This window comes from Ascaphus truei, chromosome 19 (genome assembly GCF_040206685.1).
Source record: "Ascaphus truei isolate aAscTru1 chromosome 19, aAscTru1.hap1, whole genome shotgun sequence".
NCBI lineage: Eukaryota > Metazoa > Chordata > Amphibia > Anura > Ascaphidae > Ascaphus > Ascaphus truei.
This window is the reverse complement of record NC_134501.1, coordinates 4,809,093-4,823,277: the sequence shown is the minus strand read 5'-3', so window position 1 is coordinate 4,823,277 and position 14,185 is coordinate 4,809,093. Positions and strand designations below refer to the sequence as shown.

General features: G+C 42.0%; 1 protein-coding gene across 6 annotated transcripts in view; it reads right to left on the bottom strand.

Annotated features, from left to right (window-relative positions):
* Positions 1-14,185, bottom strand: part of DPY19L3 (dpy-19 like C-mannosyltransferase 3) — a 29,704-nt gene that overhangs the window by 12,476 nt on the left and 3,043 nt on the right. For 5 of the 6 annotated variants that reach the window (XM_075576333.1, XM_075576334.1, XM_075576335.1 and 2 more), the window contains exons 2-11: positions 13,425-13,570; positions 12,042-12,166; positions 10,629-10,719; positions 8,905-9,026; positions 7,177-7,322; positions 4,479-4,602; positions 3,564-3,698; positions 2,975-3,106; positions 1,851-1,952; positions 509-582 (exon numbers count right to left, since the gene is read on the bottom strand). In XM_075576333.1, the coding sequence (XP_075432448.1) occupies positions 509-582; positions 1,851-1,952; positions 2,975-3,106; positions 3,564-3,698; positions 4,479-4,602; positions 7,177-7,322; positions 8,905-9,026; positions 10,629-10,719; positions 12,042-12,166; positions 13,425-13,527 (1,154 nt within the window). In that variant the 5' untranslated portion in view covers positions 13,528-13,570. The other variant, XM_075576336.1, reaches the window with a different exon arrangement.

Sequence of the window (14,185 nt, the reverse complement as noted above, 5' to 3'; positions counted from 1 at the left end):
GCTGGGCCGCGTTCATTTCAGCTCTGGGGACCCCCTGCTTGCCGAAATACTTACATCCGTAGCTGCTGCCGGCTACGTCCTGCTTCTTAAATCCCCTTCGGCACGTGGGCTAACAGGTAGTCGCAATGGATGACATTGTGCCTTCCTATTGGCCCGCATGCCGTAGGAGACTTAATCCTCCATTTTGTTTCTCCTGCAGGGGATGGCACCTTCAGAGACATGTATCTCGGGAAGCAGAAGGTCCCAGGGCTGAAACAAAGCTCAGGAGACCCCCCCACTTCCCACCAATGTAAATAATGAGAATATACTGCGCTTTCTTACTCTTTCTCCTAACAAATGTGGTTATTTTCACAGGAGCCAATGACAACGTGGAACATTACAGGTGTTTCCAACACGGTGTAGCGACAATTACAGTCAAATCTGATTAAGCAAGACATCGTGAAGGGGATATTTCTGGGCTAAATTACAGATCTATTATAATTATGAGTGAATGCAATGAGGATTGTACCTTGTTGTCCCGAAGCCTAATTTTGCTTGTATGAATTTAAAAATATGTTCATCTGATTGCAGATTAAGTATTTTCTGTGGAATAAAAAAGAAAGAAACATATTTTAACTAAACGCAGACTTTTATAACATGTCCTTCTCTGCGGAAGGAATAATGTAAGGGCCCAGGCGCACTGCGGTCTGTTAAATCCGGGCAAATAACGGGAGGTTACCTACAAATGTTATTATGCTGGAATTTACCGCCCAAAACTCAAGGAAACCCAAGTCCAGTCCTCACGGACCGCTCACAGTCCAGGTTTTACGTATGCTCCCTGCTTGAGCACGGTGCTTCAGTGAAAACGAGTGTCCCACCTGTGCTAATGAGAGGATGGCCTTAATACCTGGACTGTTAGCGGCCTCTGAGGATCGGAGTTGGGATCGCTGCATGACTATGCTCTTTATATGCAACAACCATGGCTGTCGTTTCACTCATTAGCATCGGGTTAATGTTCAAATAACGTGATGTTAATGTCTTACCTCAAGGTGACGTTAGCTCCCTCCAGGATATAGCATATAAATATAGCGTGTATATATAATATATATATATATATATACACAAACTATATTCAAATGACTGAAATGAGCATATATCTCAGGTGTGCGCCTTGCTGTGCACAGGTATCTCTTTAGAAGTGTTGTCTAAAGGTGTGTTGGGTGGGGGGGGGAGATATATAGCACTAGGGTCTCTAGTCAAACAGGTCTGTATCTCTCTCACCTAACGGAGCTTTGCTCAGTGTACCTGGCCCAAGGTATTCCTGAAGGAGTTATATGTAGGGCTTCTAATGGATACAAATGTGTACATTTTTGGTCAACTACCATGCTAGTTGCCCAAACATTTAGTAATGTTTGCAGGCAACATCTCGCCTCTTGCTTCGCAGTGCGTAACGTATCTGGGCCTTTGTGTTATAGGAACACAGATTTTCTGTGGATGTTCTGGGTCGGTACTGAAAACAGCAAAGTTTACCAAAGACACGTTTGTGCAATAACAGGAAATATTCATCCTAAGTTACAAATATTCAGCAATAGTTTTCCATTTCACCCTAGAAATAGTGTTCTTAAATTGAAAAATTAATGGTTAAAAATAAAATCAAAAGGGCCATTCATGTGAAATATTTAATTGTAAAAATAGTTTGCAGCCCATGCGGTTATTCTTCCCAAGCAAATGTCAATAGCTGGAGGAGAACTCTGACATGTTTACACTTGCAGACAGATTATTATTTTGACAGCACCACAGTGAAACATCCTCATTCATACATCAAATAAACAAAAGTAACAATACTGTGAAGAAGCTACATACTCACATACCTTAACAAACTGATTTATGAGCAGCGTCAGGCACAGAACCAGGAATACATGCACGGTGAGCTTGCAAAGCCTTTTGGTAAGACCTCCACTTCTAAGGTGTTTCTGAAAATGTAAATAAAAGGGATAGATTGTCATCAGTCATAAACCACGTCCGACATGCATTCCTTCCTTATCCGTTCACTCAAGTACGACTCTCAGCCACTCTATGGATCAGTGTTCTCCGTGTCTTCCGATCTCTCACGGCTTCTTTTTTTGGGGGGGATTGTTTAATAAAGAAAATGCATACAATAACGTGACTCATTTTCTTAGCCCATTCCTTCCGTAAACGTGGGTTATGTGAGTTAATGCAGGACACTCAACTCCTGTCTTCAAGACCCCCCCCCCCCCTCCTCCCCAACAAGCCAGGTTTTTAGGATAACCCAGCTCCAGCATACGTGGCTCACTCAGTCCCGGCTTCACTCAGTCCCGGCTTCACTCAGTCCCGGCTTCAGCACAGGTGGCTCAATCAGAGGCAGGGGATCCTGGTTCAATTCCCAGTGTCGGCTCCTTGTGACATTGGGCAAGTCACTTTATCTCCCTTTGCTTCAGGCACTAAAAACAGATTGTAAGCTCCACGGGGCAGGGACCTGTGTCTGCAAAATGTCTCTGTAAAGCGCTATGTAAAACTAGCAGCGCTATACATGAACAAACAATTATAATTAATTATAACTGAGCCACCTCTGCTGAAGCTGGGATAACCTGAAACCCTGTCAGTCCTACACCCTATATATACGTCTTGAGCAAGGATCCATGTCCAGAGTATAGGCCCGAAATCTTGGACGATAGATGTTCAGTGAATCACTGCTTTTTGCGCGAGTCTGCGAGTGTTTCTTTTTCTATTCACGCAGCCAAATATCATTGCCCGGTACCTATTCATTGGGAACCAGAGGATCCTCTTAGACTGGGGGACTATGGATCAACTATAGCACTAGTTTAGTTAAGAAAATAAATATATCAAGACCAACAAAATATTGAGCCGCGCAGACTGCGACTTTAAAATGGGACCATGCTTGACTCTACACAACTTTTAGTACAATAAAACACAACGCACTGTGCGACTAGCACTGAATCCGTTAACTTGTTACCTGCAATCGTCTCGCTATCAGTGCAGCCAGGTTAAAACTAAGAAGTAAAGATCCCAGAATCATGGCGTTAAAGAACTGCAGCGCACAGACCATTAGAAGGCAGGTGATGTGTATAAGGTACAGCTTTGTAACCTAGAACAAAGGAAATTATTACCCACAACATATGCATGCTTTAATGGCGACGTGCGATTGCATGATTTTCTCTCTTTGTTTTTTTTTTTAGTTCCCATTAATTTCTAGGAAAACATTTATTAAAACAGAATTATTTTCTAGTGTAAGATAATGGGGCCTATTCTCGTAGCTCCAAAGTGTGACAAACCGCTTTTAAAAATCCCTTTCCGATGGGATGGGCACGCTCTGTTATTCTGTAAGCCCGTCTCACATGTCCAATCTTTTTTAGAAGCGGTTTCACTTCGGCTCTGCCAATCCGAAACAGTTTGTCAGAAGGTCACACAGGTTGGCAATGACAACTTGGGAGCTACTAGAATAAGCCTCACTGTTGTCATAACGGAAACCATCTTCCTCTTTGTAAATCTTTGCATCTTTAATCCTGTTCCCATCACGCGCGGAGCGGACACCACAGACTTACTTTAGGGGCAGGGACCAAGTCCGCACAGTCCAGGATAAACAACACAATTGCTTGGATAAGCAAAACAAACTGGTTGAATTGCCAGGTAAGACTAAAAATGAAAGTTGAGATAAACACGACAAGAAGTGTCAGTTTCTGGAAAGAAAAGTAAAATGGACGTTAGCAGACGCACACATCCTCTGCGCAGGTTTTGTGTTGAAAAATCTTTCAATTACATTGTTCTGCTTAGAACAAGGGGGGCCAACCCCAGTCCTCGATAAAATGTGCAGTCTGCCATTCAGTTGTAGCATGCTCACATGTTTATAACGTGTCTTTAAGTTGTAATATTTGTTTTAAATAAGCAGACTAAGCTTTTAGGCGCAGTTAAGCGTTTTATGAGCAGTATACCCATTTGAACTATCCAGACTCTCCAGTGATAAAGATTGGGGCTACACGAGTGATGTGGCGCTATCCCATAACACCCCTTATATGACGCATTCATTTGAATAGGCAGTAAGGTGTCCACTGGCATAGCACTGCTTAGTAAATACGGGTCTAATTGTATTGCTCTTGCGCTTAAGCATATTGATGTCAGAACGTAGTCACAAGTGCTTAACAAATTGGTTGTGCAATTGTTTCTTTGATGTTGCGTTTTTGCAAAATGTCAAATTGTGTGAAATGTTGCCAGACGCCACTTTTCGCGAGAATTTTGCCAAGATGGTCGTATATATAAAGGGTCACGTGACCTGCCTTTGCTTTTTCTGCCTGCTTTGCAAACTTTTTAGAAAGACTACATTAACTCATCGCCTGCCAAGGAGGTGTACAAAGCAGAACAGAGCAACGCGTTGCAAGGTAACTTGACAGTAACAGTGTTCATTGAAACTTTCCTCGAAGATCTCTCTAAATGGCATCTCTCTAAATGGCGCTCTTCCTTACCTCCTTCGCAGCTGTTAAATCCGGTCGGAGCAGGTACGTAATCCCTGCTATTTGAACGGCAAAAAACGGCAGCGCCCAATTTTCTCTTAGTGGAATGGTAAACTCCACCCGTGTAGTGTCAATTCTGCAGAAAACAAAAATGCAACATTAACTCCATAAGCAGCCGGAATAAATCGCCTGAAAAGGACATTACTTGCTACTGATAATTAGCAGCACATGTTCAGCAGCAGCGCTGTATCTGGCTGTAACTCCTACCATCGGTTCAGTTTTTCATTGAAGCTGCCATCTTTAATGTAAGGGTCTATTTCTTTGCTCTACTTTTGGCAGTTATATTAGGCTTGTTTAACAAAAACGTCATCTTATCTGGCGATTAATCAGCAGTATAACAGTAATTGTATTTTGAATTGAATGAAGAAGTCACTTCACGTGCAGCTTAATAACCTTTAATATGAGCAGCAAAAGTATTCACACACAAAAACTATTTTCAATGATTTGTGTACGTGAGGAAATTGAGACAATAATTCGCTATCATAATAACTTATCTATTGCAGGGGTGTTCAATTCCAGTCTTCAAGCCCCCGCCAAATCCTCCCCCCCCCCCATCCAACAGGTCAGGTTTTCAGGATATCCCAGCTTCAGCACAGGTGGCTCAATCAGAGGCTCAGTCAAAGAGTGAGCCTCTGATTGAGCCACCTGTGCTGAAGCAGGGACTGACTAAGCCACTTGTACTGCTGGGAAATCCTGAAAACCTGACCTTTTGGGGGTGGGGGGTTAGGGGGGCTTGAGGCCTGGAGATGAGCACCTCTGATCTATTGTAAGGTGGGGGGTTTATATCATTCAAATAGTGCTAGTTATGCCATGAACACCAGAAGAAAGGATTCATGAGATCTTGCATGTTCATGTACAACTACATGTATAAAAACTCTCTCACTGATCCATTAAAACTAGAATTTGTTTTACTACCATTTGTTTCTGCTCTCCCCCTCCCTCCCTCCCTCCCTCCCTCCCTAGTAGCAGCACGCTCTAGCATTGAGGCTCTTCCTGCCTGCTGCTTGCTAGAGCGAGCGCGTGCACTCCTGCTTGGACGGCAGGTATTTACTGTGTAATGTGAGGTGCTGGGGGGTTCAAGTTAGGTGCTGGGGGCTTGATGTGTGGTGCAGGGGGGGTTGATGTGATGTGCTGGGGGGTTAATGTGATGTGCTGGGGGGTTAATGTGAGGTGCTGGGGGGCTTGATGTGTGGTGCAGGGGGGGTTGATGTGATGTGCTGGGGGGTTAATGTGATGTGCTGGGGGGTTAATGTGAGGTGCTGGGGGGCTTGATGTGTGGTGCAGGGGGGGTTGATGTGATGTGCTGGGGGGTTAATGTGATGTGCTGGGGGGTTAATGTGAGGTGCTGGGGGGCTTGATGTGTGGTGCAGGGGGGGTTGATGTGATGTGCTGGGGGGTTGATGTGATGTGCTGGGGGGTTAATGTGTGGTGCAGGGGGGGTTAATGTGAGGTGCTGGGGGGCTTGATGTGAGGTGCAGGGGGGGTTAATGTTAGGTGCTGGGGGCTGGATGTGTGGTGCAGGGGGGGTTGATGTGTGGTGCAGGAGGGGTTAATGTGAGGTGCTGGGGGGTTAATGTGAGGTGCTGGGGTGCTTGATGTGTGGTGCAGGGGGGGTTGATGTGTGGTGCTGCAGGGGGGGTTAATGTGAGGTGCTGGGGGCTTGATGTGAGGTGCAGGGGGGGTTAATGTGAGGTGCTGGGGGCTTGATGTGAGGTGCAGGGGGGGGTTAATATGCGGTGCGGCTTATATATGGTCAAAATAAAAAAAATTCAATGGGTGCGGTTTATAGTCCGGAATTTACGGTACTTGGCATCTTAATTCCTATGGAAGCAGTAAAAGTGTACAGTACTTGGTTTTTCACACATAGCTTCTCCATTTTGGCTTTATTTTTGTTAAATAAATCATGACACGGTGTAATATGTCACGTGTACACACACACACACACACACACAGTGTAATATGTCATGTGTTGTTCTTCATCTCAGGTTGTATTTACCTAATTTTAAGACCTGCTAAGGAACAGATGATTGTTACTATGTCCTGATATGTAAAACCATGGAATGCAAAGAGGGCGCACTTTCTTTTTCACACGACTGTATATACGTTGTGTGAGGGATTTTGGGATCTCTTGGGGTTCCCTGCACCTATACGATATATTGTCTCAATAACTGACCTTCCCACTATTGGATACACAGATATTATTTTACATGATATGGGCCATATTTATTGGATGGGGCAGTGCCGGAAAGTGTCTTATGAAGTACAGACCAGGGGCGGCCAACTCCAGTCCTCAAGAGCCACCAACAGGTCAGGTTTGAAGAATATCCCTGCTTCAGCACAGGTGGCCCCAACTGTCGCAGCCTAAGCACAGGAGGCTCAATCTGTCCCTGCTTCAGCACAGGTGGCTCAATCAGTGGCTCAGTCTTCGACTGAAGTAGGGATATCCTTTAAACCTGACCTGTTGGTGGCCCTTAAGGACTGGAGATGGCCACCCCTGGCTATAGAGTGTAGCACTTGGCCCAATACAGGGTACAGTATAACAGAGTACTTAAACTCCAGTTTTGATTATGAGTACCAGGACTACTCCAGAGAATTGATTTATTACTCCCATAAATAATTATGTAACGTTTTTATGACACTCCAAACGTACCTGTTAACAATGTACCACAAAGCCGCTAATAATCCAGAAAGCCACGTTCCACTAAGCAACCAGCTGCTTATGTAGAGAGCAGTAACATAAACGGCCTGAAGCCCAAACAGCGTGTAAATGTAAAAATAAACGGGCTCCAGATAATTCTGTAAAAAGCAGATTTTGTCAACATTTCATATCAAATTGTCAGCAAGATTTAGAGAACAAAAATAAATAGCAAATAGTTTTCTGGTTGAAGATAAAGGGGGGGGGGGGAATACACATTAATTTACAATAAATGAATACTGCTGATGGTATCGTCTATATTCTAGCATTGAAAAGAAAGTAGATTTTTGCCCATATTTAGCAAATGGTGCAATTCCGTGGGACACCTTATCTTCCATCCACTTAAATGGCTCGTAACGGCGCCTTCCTGCACAGAAACGGGCGTTATGGAATAGCAGTGCTTAGTTAATATGGTCTTAGTCCCACAGGTGAGGTAGATACATTGTTTCGATAAATGGGGCTTATTCTACAGCCCCCCACTTTAATGGGGAATTGTGTCTGAAAATGGCGCAGTCGGTCGCTTCAGCGGATGTAGAATAATCCCCAAAGTTGATGACACAGATGACTAATGAAGCCCCTGCTAGAAAACTGGGATTCCAGGTTTATTAAGAAAAGCCAAACACAAATGGTGAACTGAGTTACCTAGATCCCTGCATTTATCAGTGGATATTATATCCTTGTACTATGTACTAATGCACCATCACTGCGTGCTAATAGGGATCTAGGTGACTCTGTTCACCATTTGTGTTTGTTCTCTCTTCTCCCTACTCACCTGGAGACATTATCTATTTTGTTTGTCCTAGGGATTGAGCAATAATAATATTGTTGTATGTTTATTAAGAAACGTCCATTTCTCCTCCTGCGCAGTTCAATGGGGTTTGCAGTCAGGGTCCGGCCTACTGACAGATAACAGTGAAAGTTCTAAGACAACTCTAGTCCAACTCCAGTCCTCAAGAGTCACCAGCAGCTCAGGTTTTAAGGATATCGCTGCTTCAGCACAGGTGGCTCCGTCTGATTGAGCCACCTGTGCTGAAGCAGGGAAATCCCTAAGACCTGGTCTGGAGTTGGCCACCCCTGTTCTAAGAGAACCGTAAGTATAGTGGGATTAACACAAGGCAGGGAAGTATGTGCCGAATGGAATAAAGGATTACAGATAATAACGTGGGCTGTGAACTTTTTGTTGCACTCTTTAGGTGTCCGATATCCCATAAACCTTGAGAGGATCGTTCAAGAGTTTTAAGAGTTCAAACGCAACAGGTTTGTTGACAAAATTCAAACAAACATACTAGACGTGTATTTTCTTCTGTCTAGAATTATTCTGGTAGTTTTCTGTTTTTGGTTACAGTATGTTGTATGTTTGGAGAAGTACTTCAGTCTGTTTATGTATCTTCCCATTTCTGGCAGGCAGCGCACTATGGAGAACTGATTAAGCACATTCTGCTTAGCTGTAATTATGTGGTTTGTGAATTCTAATTTCAACAACGATTAATACTGCGGCTCGCAAAACTTACCCAAAACAGCAGACCCCTATACACCATGGCGACGAACACTTACCCAAAACGGCAGACCCCTATACACCATGGCGAGGAACACTTACCCAAAACGGCAGACCCCTATACACCATGGCGAGGAACACTTACCCAAAACGGCAGACCCCTATACACCATGGCGACGAACACTTACCCAAAACGGCAGGCACCTATACACCATGGCGAGGAACACCTCCTGGTAGACATTCATTCGCTCGAGAATATTAATTGTTCTCATGGACTCTGTCCTATTGTCATATATTAAATCAATAATGCCTAAGTAAACACAAACACATGTTAGTCCCTTACATTGAGTTTACAGATTAAAAAATATATATATAAATAATACATTTTATATATATTTTTTATTTCACTACAGACACAAGACTGCACATTACAGGCTCTCTACATTAGGCGTGCCCAACTCCAGTCCTCAAGCCACCAACAGGCCAGGTATTAGGGATATATCCCTGCTTCAGCACAGGTGGCTCAATCAGTGGCTCAGTCTTCGACTTGTATGGAAAGGTTTCTTTTTTTAAATATGTGTTTGTTTTCATTTATTAGAGAAAGTATATACCAAAATGTAACAGTGTCAATACATCTGCCACCATTAAAAAGGATCAAAGCAATATCCGACGTGGGTTTTTTTTGTTTGTTTTTTTATCAATGAGTTTTGTAGTATTAGATAATACTTACTGGATGTTTTTATTTTAAAATTCAACTCAATGCCATTTTTAATGAGTTTTAATAGACTGAGCATCTTTTGATTTCTATAGCAGGCTTTATCCCACCTCCCCAGCAGTGCAAGATCTTTGTAACACTTTCCTGTTTGTGATAATTTGTTACCAATATTCCCAACAGTGTGAGTTGCAAACTGTAACAAAAGATAATGTTAACTTAGTAATATAAGAATACATTGTAGCTGCTGAGTTACACTGACTGAAGGATTGATCTGAAACTGAAAGGCAGCCATTTAGTGAACCCTGGAAAGCAGAATCTTGCTGATCGATCACAGGAGAAGTAATCGATCAGCAGTTTAGGAAATTCTTTTTCAATAAAAGGTAATCAAAGACAGCATATATGAAAACATATATATATATATATATATATATATATATATATATATATAAAAATATAGCTGTATGCTCATCTGCATGTCTTAGGCAGGTCTGCAACCCCACCTTTCCCCCATTATCACCCAGCATACAGCACTTCCACTGCAGCAAGGGATTCTGGGAAATGACATGCAAATGAGCACACAGTGTCACTTTTTGCCTCAATAACCATTTTTAACATGGTTCCCTATAGCTTAAGCCTATAGGGAACCATGTTAAAAATGGTTATTGAGGCAAAAAGTGACACTGTGTGCTCATTTGCATGTCATTTCCCAGAATCCCTTGCTGCAGTGGAAGTGCTGTATGCTGGGTGATAATGGGGGAAAGGTGGGGTTGCAGACCTGCCTAAGACATGCAGATGAGCATACAGCTATATTTGCATATTTGCTTTCCTGTGGAGGGTTTTTGTCACTTTTTTTACTCACCATAACTTAACTCAGTATTATATATATATATATATATATATATATATATATTTTTTGTTAAGCCTCTTGGATTGTCTCTTTAAGGGATATAAGCAGCTAGGTTATATTCTAGGTTGTATTGTAATACATCTTATTACCATGCAGAGTTACACAAACTTATGTACACGATATGCAAGGATCTGTTATGCTCGTTCATTCAAATGTTGCACCATGCACAACATAAATGAACACTACAATATTAAAATACTTCATTTCTGCCAAGATTCCATATAACGTGCAGTAGGATTCTCCTGCATTAGAACTATAACAGCATCTCTGGTCATTCAACAGATACTTACCTTGCTTGATAGATGGAGCGAGAAGCATTTGTTTGTAGTATGAATAATAGAGACCACATTCTGTCCGGAATGAGATTTCTCTTTCCACTTCCTGCAAAGCAAACATAGAAAATAAACTGCTTCTCAGAGCTCAGCACCTCACATTTGTATGGAAGCCCTGTGTATTAAAACACCTCAACAAGAAATGCTATTTCTGGTCAATGTTATCACACATTTTGATGGGCGTAGGCTACTGTAACAATAGGACTAGTTTCACGTTATTTCAGGATAACGCAGCGTCCTCTTCAAATTACGGGATGTTATTTAAGATATGGCGCTACTCCCCATCCAGACACTGAAATAGGGCTTGTGCTGAAGAGAACACAGACCAAATGAGATGTGCAAACTGGAACAATAGCTAATGTTACCTTACTAATATAAGAATACATTGTGGCTGAGATCTCCCCACGTGGAGAAGATGAGGAATCTATTTGGAAGTATTTAAGTGAAGGGCTCTCTCAATCTCGTTAACGGCCATTAAAAAGAATAACGGCGTTTAATGAATCTGGGTCTTAGTGTTCAAGCTTCAAGACTACATTCCTGTCAACGTTTAGGTGATAAAAAAATATATAATGTGTAATGTATTAAAAATCAATAGGAGGGAGCCCGCTTTATATAGATGACAATCAGCACCTGTGTCAGACCCCATCTTCATAATGTTTAAAAGGTGGTGAAAGCAGTATTGCCACAAACCTGAACACTTTTTCACATGTGGTCAAGTAGGTGGCATTGTAGGTGGTTTAGTGAACGTCAACCATTAGTGCTAGAATTGAAAGTATCCTATCCCTCTGATCTAACAATGGGGGGCTCATGCATAGCATCAGGTGCAGAACAAGAGCAGAAAGTTCAACAACTTTGCACGTCCATCTCAGTACATGAGATCGGGGGATGTTTGAAGACAAAGTAAAAAGTAAATAGGAAGACACCTTCCAAAAAGTGACCAAGGAAGTGGAACTGTTCCCCTTGTTAGTTTAATGAATCCCCCTCCTCCCCCATTATTTATTTGACCAGAATAGGAGGCGCAAGGCCCATTAAGCAGAAAATGTGCTATTTCACATTAAAAGAGGTGCATTTCAGAAACAAAAATGGTGTACTATTTGCCCGCATGATGCGGGAGACTTAAAAAAACAAGGAAGTACCAGCTACTTTTACCAGGAACCAGGGGGTCCACGAAGCTGAAAAGAACACGGTTCGGCTTTGGGGACTATCCGTTTTACCTTCCTGGTAAACAAAAAAAAGGGGGGTTGACTCAGGTGGTCCCTATAGCTTTCATTATTATTGAAAACCGAGGGGAGATGAAACGTATTTTCACCACGGAACGATATGTTGTGTTCAGATTTAAAGAAAGACAATGTCATATACATTCTCTCCTACCTTAATACTGGAGAACCACAAATCATTTTCATGTAGGGTAGCAACATAATAAGTGGTAAACAGACCAAGAGATAAAGCAATGGTTCCTCCAACAGAGTGCGAGAGAATCCTGCGTATCGCTGCGCCTGCACACGGGAATATAAACACACCGCTCTGAGATGTGACGCCGGATTCATAAGAACATTATGTAAGTTATGGTGGGTAAAAAAAGTGACAAAACCCTCCACTGTACAGCAAATAAAAATACCATGTGTGGGACATTTAAACGTGTCAGACAGGTCTGCAACCCTGCCTCTCCCCATTATCTCTTAGCATACAAGGCTTCCACTGCAGCTTGGGATTGTGGGAAATGACATGCAAATGAGCACAGTGTCACCTTTTAAGAACAGAAAACATTTCTGATGAATACTGAGGGAGACTCACTGGCTGCCGATATATGTCCCTGCCAAAGATGATGATCCTTACAAAAATGTAAGTAAAATAAAATGACAGTTACCATTAATACAAGCAGAATCCTAAGCGTTTGATCTGTAACTGAAGATGCTACTTATGTTGGACGAAATATATAAATACTTCCATATGTACTGTATCATTGGAGCTATGCCATATAAGCTTCTCTGAACACATAAGGTCTTATTCTATAAAGTGCGATAACGGTGATTCGGCGGCACCACAAGGAAAACATTGACTTAAAGGCAGATTTACGCGCAGTAATTCTGTATCGTCGCTGTTGCATTTTATAGAATAAGGCCCATTGACAGAAACCAGCACCAACAGTGACAGATCTGCTATGTTAATAATAACAACTTTATTTCATATAGCGCTTTTCTCCCAATGGGACTCAAAGCGCTTCAAAATTACAGTATAGCGCGCGGTGCGCAGCACATAGGAATGTTGCAGACACAGGTCCCTGCCCCGTGGAGCTTACAATCTATGATTTTGGTGTCGGAGGCACAGGGAGATAGTGACTTGCCCAAGGAGCCGACACCAGGAATAGAGCCAGGTTCCTCTGCTTCACATGCAGTGTCTTAGTTATCAGAGTCCGTGTCTTTATTCACTGAGCTGATCCTTCATGTTGACACTGTTACGCCTGTTTATATTTCGCTGTAATCCTCAGTGATAACCAACCAGAGAGAAGTTTGAGTTTAAAAAGGATGAACTACAGTACAAATAGTTTGGGTCAAGTAAAATAAACTTTCAGCCCTTCACTACCATTATGGAGAGCAACATATAACTTCTGTAACCACTCGCAGTGAAGAGGTTATAGTGTTGAAGTTAAATGCCATCATATAAAATAATGTTCTTTATCCCCCCTGTTAAATTTCAAGGGATTACTGCTTAAAGAGGGACGAGCCCATAGGACATGGCTGTTATGGTGCTTACCAGAAATCCCTTTATCAATAAGTTTCACGTTCTTCTCAGGCTGCGGATGATGCTGGCTGTGATCGTAGGCATTTATTCTCTTTCTTTGTCGTACAGTCGCCATATTACCACAGCAGCTGCTCACATACTATTCCTCAACTCGACTCCTGTTTGAATGAATGGAAAGAATAAACTTCAAACTGTTGCAGCGATTGTCTGTGATGTTGCAGCAGCCGCAAATTCACAATGGGAGAAAATATATACATTATTCCTATTTACTGTGAGGTTTTAGGTTCTTCCAATATTCATGTTGGGTGGAAGCTTTCGTCATACTGTATTTTATTTTGGGACTGCCTTACTGAACGGAACATGTTAGGGCAGGTGAAGAAAAATTCCTTGTTTTGAGAAGCACACTAGTTTGTTACTCAAACTGAATATTACTAGAACCATTGTATTGAGTAGCATTATACAGTTAAACTAATATTACCAAATGTTAAGACATTGAAATATCTGAACCTCAGCATACAACTACAAAACAACATTAATATATTTTGTTTGTATGCCTTTAACAAAATCCTCAAAATAAATATTTGTAGAGAATATTTATTTTGCAGGATTTTCATGCAATAAAAAAATATGGCATGTTTGGTTTCATTAAGCAATCATGAGGACATATGTCATTAAATGAAACTCGTTGTCATTGCTGATTTGGGATAACTGATCGGGTTAGAAGGACAGCTCCTTACAAAAAAGCAAATTCAGGAAAGTATGTGATAGATTAA